Source organism: Anarrhichthys ocellatus, unplaced genomic scaffold, assembly GCF_004355925.1.
Source record: "Anarrhichthys ocellatus isolate YVR2014 unplaced genomic scaffold, GSC_Weel_1.0 scaffold344, whole genome shotgun sequence".
Taxonomy (NCBI): Eukaryota; Metazoa; Chordata; class Actinopteri; order Perciformes; family Anarhichadidae; genus Anarrhichthys; species Anarrhichthys ocellatus.
This window is the reverse complement of record NW_022280338.1, coordinates 50,155-55,100: the sequence shown is the minus strand read 5'-3', so window position 1 is coordinate 55,100 and position 4,946 is coordinate 50,155. Positions and strand designations below refer to the sequence as shown.

The 4,946-nt window shown below is 45.6% G+C and overlaps 1 protein-coding gene across 5 annotated transcripts in view; it reads right to left on the bottom strand.

Moving 5' to 3' along the window:
- The window catches only part of LOC116401323 (G-protein coupled receptor-associated protein LMBRD2B-like), a 6,370-nt gene extending 1,739 nt beyond the window's left edge, over positions 1-4,631 (bottom strand). For 3 of the 5 annotated variants that reach the window (XM_031879674.1, XM_031879672.1, XM_031879675.1), the window contains exons 1-9: positions 4,100-4,631; positions 3,917-4,023; positions 3,485-3,586; positions 3,228-3,395; positions 2,538-2,748; positions 2,381-2,455; positions 2,185-2,298; positions 1,351-1,534; positions 4-241 (exon numbers count right to left, since the gene is read on the bottom strand). In XM_031879674.1, coding sequence (XP_031735534.1) covers positions 6-241; positions 1,351-1,534; positions 2,185-2,298; positions 2,381-2,455; positions 2,538-2,748; positions 3,228-3,395; positions 3,485-3,586; positions 3,917-4,023; positions 4,100-4,444 — 1,542 coding nt within the window. In that variant the 5' untranslated portion in view covers positions 4,445-4,631 and the 3' untranslated portion in view covers positions 4-5. Of the gene's footprint in view, positions 242-1,350; positions 1,535-2,184; positions 2,299-2,380; positions 2,456-2,537; positions 2,749-3,227; positions 3,396-3,484; positions 3,587-3,916; positions 4,024-4,099 lie in introns of all 5 variants that reach the window. The other 2 variants (XM_031879670.1, XM_031879673.1) reach the window with 2 other exon arrangements.
- Between the last annotated feature and the right edge of the window lie 315 nt (positions 4,632-4,946).

The window sequence follows — 4,946 nt, the reverse complement described above, 5'->3', positions numbered from 1 at the left end:
CACCTCTATGTACAGGTAGTTGTAGTCTCACCTCTATGTACAGGTAGTTGTAGTCTCACCTCTATGTACAGGTAGTTGTAGTCTCTCTCAGCCAGCTGGATGAACACGGCGAACAGAGAGAGGACGGGTCTCGTGCTGAAGAAGGTGCACTCAGACCAGACCACGGCCACGCTGAACAGGGTCAGGACCACAGACAGGAGCCGGTAGAACCAGACCTTCAGGAGGCACTCCCAGAACCACTCTGTACACACACAAGTACTGTACTTAGCTACAAAGTTAAAGTACTTTTTACTTCATCTCAGAGGTAAAACTCTCAGAGAATAGAACACATTATTAGAGATTAAACCAGCGGTTTTCAACCGCTTTTTGGCTGACAGATAATCTGTGTTTGAGTCGAGATGTTTCTGAAGGATTAGTAGTTTCACCAAAACGATATTTCACAGCTACACTTCTGAAATCCAAGATTTCATAAACATGATGAGAGAAAAGTTCCTCTTTCTCTCTGTCATTACTCATTTCTATTGTCAAAGCTTCTCTTTGTATTTATTGTAAGTTTGTTTATATCCTGACAAAAAGTAATAATACTTTTCTTTACAGAGATGAAAGGTGCCCTGAGGAAGTCTTTCTACTGACGCTGTGTGAACCGATGAGGTCTCACTAACACGACGAAGGCTTCTTCTTCCTCACAAAACACTTTAGAAGAACTTCAAACCGACACTGTGGCTTTAAGTCTTCTTCTTCCTTTTCTACATTTCTTGTCACATTACTGCGACCAACAGGTACTGGAATCCTGAGAAGTACTGGGTATTTGTGTGTACATGAAGAAGATGCAACCTAGACAGGGACCCACTCATAAAATCATCTACTAGTGGTCAAATACTGCACCGTCATCACTCTGATGTGGGTTCTATCTCCTCAACCCTCTAAACGCCAAAACCCCCAAGCAACATTGAAAAACCTGTTTTCTTTTAAACAATCGCCAAAACTGCACCACTCATCACACACAGCTGTAAAAACCAACATTATCGTGAGATTTCCATCTTTCCAACGGTCCTCGAACACATCATGTGTGACAAACGCTTACGTTAATAAAAGAAGCTTAACATATTGATATTTCATATAAACATTTTATTCTTCATGTCTCATTATAAATGTCTCCTCTAATAAAGAGTTCACTTTAACCAGAATGTGTAAAAACATTAAAGTGTGAAACTATGACGTCATGATTGATTCATCTGAGACCAACAGTCATGTGACTACAAGGAGGAGACACTCTGACTGAACTACAGGAAGTGAACACAGAGCGGAGAGGAGAGGAGAGGAGAGGAGAGGCTGGAGGCCCCGACTCACCTACAGTCGATGTGTACACGTATGTGCTGAACCAGCCGGCCGGCTCAGAGGACGGGAAGCTGTGGACGAACTGGTGGGTCGTACTGGTCTCGTTCTTGGCCACGTCCTCCAGGTGGATGGCCTGCTGCAGGAGGATCTGCCACTGGACCCGAGTCCTGTTGTGTCTCTGGACCGCATAGATCACCTGGACACACACACACACGTGAACCTGGAGCACTCAATAGGTATGAACATGTACATCATTCATGAATCACATCAAATAAAATGGAGATGATTCTGGTTTTACTGGACCTCAGTCTACTTCCTGTCTCCCCTGTGGTGCCCCACAAGGCTCTGTTTCAGGCCCACTCCCGTTTTCATTTTACATGCATCGTTTTTGGGAGATTACTCACAATTATAATCATATTTGTTGACCTTATTTGCAGACGATACACAGCTGTTTGTACCTATGACACCTGGTGACACTCATTAAATGAGTATATTAAGTGCATTCGTCCTCTAAACTGCATCCAGCTGATACGTTAAACCCTCTCGTCTACAGTCCTGAACCTGTAGCTAAACACCTGGAAGTCCTAAAGAAACTTACTTTTGATGCTCAAGTTAAGATGGGTGGACAGTTTTGCTTTACTTATGAATATAAATATAAATTTACGCAAACTAAGCAGCTGAGCTCCAAACCAGTTGGTGGAAACGCACCAAAATACACATTTCTTCTTCAAAAGTTCGCCTGAAATCCGCCCAACAACTGATCAGAATCACGACTTGTGTCAAGTTGTTCTTCTGTAGTGGTATTTCCTGTTGACTTGTTTCCTGTGGTATCTTTCTTCTTCTCACCTGTTTGTGGAGCTTCACCAGACTCTTCTCACTGGGATACGCGTTCTGTTTGTCGTCAAAGTCCTCGTAGTCGTCCATGTTCCTGCCCATCTTCTCCTGGTAGTCCACCGGACACTGAGGGGGGGGGGGGGCAGGTCAGATCAGTGTACCCGGTCTATGAACACTGAGTCACTGCTGGTAAAGTACTTCCTCTTACCTTTCTGAGAATCGTATCGATGTACTTCCTCAGTGGATGGTTGTACTTGATGGACTCACTGACTTTTCTCACCTCCTGCAACAAAAACCAGACTCCAGAGTTAAAATGGTGAAATGAAGAATGAAGCCGACCCTCACAGGCGAGTTCCTCCGCTCACCTCCATGACGTCCTCCAGGTTCTCCTCTGCGTCCGCCTTCTCCGTCATCAGCTTGGAGGCCTTGAAGTAGGTCTTGATGAGCAGGTGTCCGTGGCGTGAGGCGTTCCAGTAGGACCGGGGGATCTCCACCAGACCATAGCCCAGCAGCAGCACCAGCAGGAACAGGCCCCAGGTGTTGGCCGCCGTGATGCCGATGGTCTGCAGCTCGTACCTGAGTCACAGGAACCACAGGAGGTCCAGACAGGAAGTGATGTCTCACACACGCTGACATGTGCTGCATGTTTACTAAGTAAAGCTGATTTTATACTCGCTGTACTGGAGCTCTAGCTACATGTGGAGGGGTTCTACAAAGTAGCTCAATTAGAAACAGGACGTCTTAAAAATCTACAAATCAAACAGTCTACAGGACGTTTAACCTTTGTTTCTTTATTATACATTTAATACTTGTTCCTTTACGGTTCTTCTACGACACCAAGCGATTATAAACAAAGGCTTAATCAACCTGCAGTTCAACAGAGCGTCTTCTCCAGGTCTCCAACAGATCTCCAGTCACACCACCAGAACCAGGACCACTGATTCAGATCATAAGACCCGTCCACTCTGGACCCCCTAACCTTAACTCTAACTCACCGTCCTCGCGGTGAACTCACCGTGACGACAGTGAACTCACCGTGACGACAGTGAACTCACCATGACAGGTGCCACTCAGGATGAACGGCCACGTAGATGAGCAGCGAGCCGAAGATCAGCAGGTATGTCCCGTAGTAGATGGCGTTCTCTATCAGAGCCGTTTTTATCTTCCCGGTGATGGAGAACCCTCCGGAGCGAGCGTAGGACTGCATGAAGGGCAGCAGCAGCCTGGAGAGAGAGAACACGATATAATATGTATATATAAATATGTATATATTGAAATATAAGTATATATCTAAAAAGTTTATCATACGAACCACGTGAGACACTGGGACGTCCAGTACACCACCCTCCAGAACACGGGCATGATGCCATCTGGGATGTAGCTCCACGGCTTGTAGCACGGCTTTAATACGCTCCTACAGAGGAGGAGGAGGAAAAAGAGGAGGAGGAAGAGGAAGAGGAGGGGGAAGAAGAGGAGGGGGAAGAAAAGGAGGGGGAGGAGTATATAAATCTAGTATCTCATTGATAACGAGGTGAGATGTGTGTCATCACATGATTGATTTAGGTGAACTCAGATTAAAGTGCTCGTTAACACATACTTCTAACATCCTGATGAAGTGGTTCTTTTAGAGCCATTTGTAGTTGAGTGAGAGAACATCACACCAAACTACATCTTCTGGATGTAAAAACATGTCGTGAGCTTTAAATCGTCTACTGATGTTCATGAAGCTGTAATACTGACTCACCTCTTGGTGGGCGTAGCAGAGGCGTTAGCCGGCGTGTGATTGGCTGGAGAGGGGCTGAGGGTGGGGGCGTGGTCCTCGTGGTCGAGCTTACACTGCTTGTAGATGGTCTGAGGACAGAAGAACAGGTTTCAGTAGCGTCTCCATCTGAGGGACAGACGGGTGGACGTCTCCGTCGGTACCCACCGTGCTGACGTCCAGAGGTAAGATGAAGACGATGAGGAAGCACAGGTACCAGGCCAGCAGCGTGCCGAACAGAACCATGCGCTGCTGCTTCCTGAAGTCTCCATACCGGTGCAGCAGGAACAGCGCCAGGAAGAACACCACCACGATCTCAATGCCCAGAGCGGCTCCACTCATCTCCAGCAGCACCAGCACAGACCTGCAGGGGACCCAGAACCAGAACCAGGTCATGTGGACTGTACAGGACTGAACCAACAAGAGGAAACATGCAGACTGACGATAATATTTCATAAAACACAAATGATCCTTCTGCTGAAGACAATTTGCCGATTGTCCTTTTAGATTCATACTTCTGAGACATCGTGAGTTGAGCTTCTGTTATTGTGATAATTATTGACGTCATAGGGAGGACTTGGTTTAACAGACTATTTTAAACCGCACGACTAAGAATCAATATGTAGTCGTTCATCTGCTGTCGGCGACTGTGGCTAAGTGGAGAGCAGGGCCGTCCTTCAATCAGAGGATCGGCGGTTCGATCCCTGGCTCCGCTAGTCGCATGTGTCCTTGAGCAAGACACTTAACCACAAAATGTCTCCCGTAGCTGTGCCTACGGTGTATGCATAGAATCTGAATTGTAAGTCGCTTTGGATAAAAGCGTCTGCTAAATGACTGTAATGTAATGTCTGTCTGTCCTTCAATCAAAGTATGATTCATAATCAGAGAACTGGAGGAAGCATTTAGATTTACTGACAGATAGTCAGATATATATATATATATATATATATATATATACACACATATATACACATATATATATATACACATATATATATATATATATATATATATA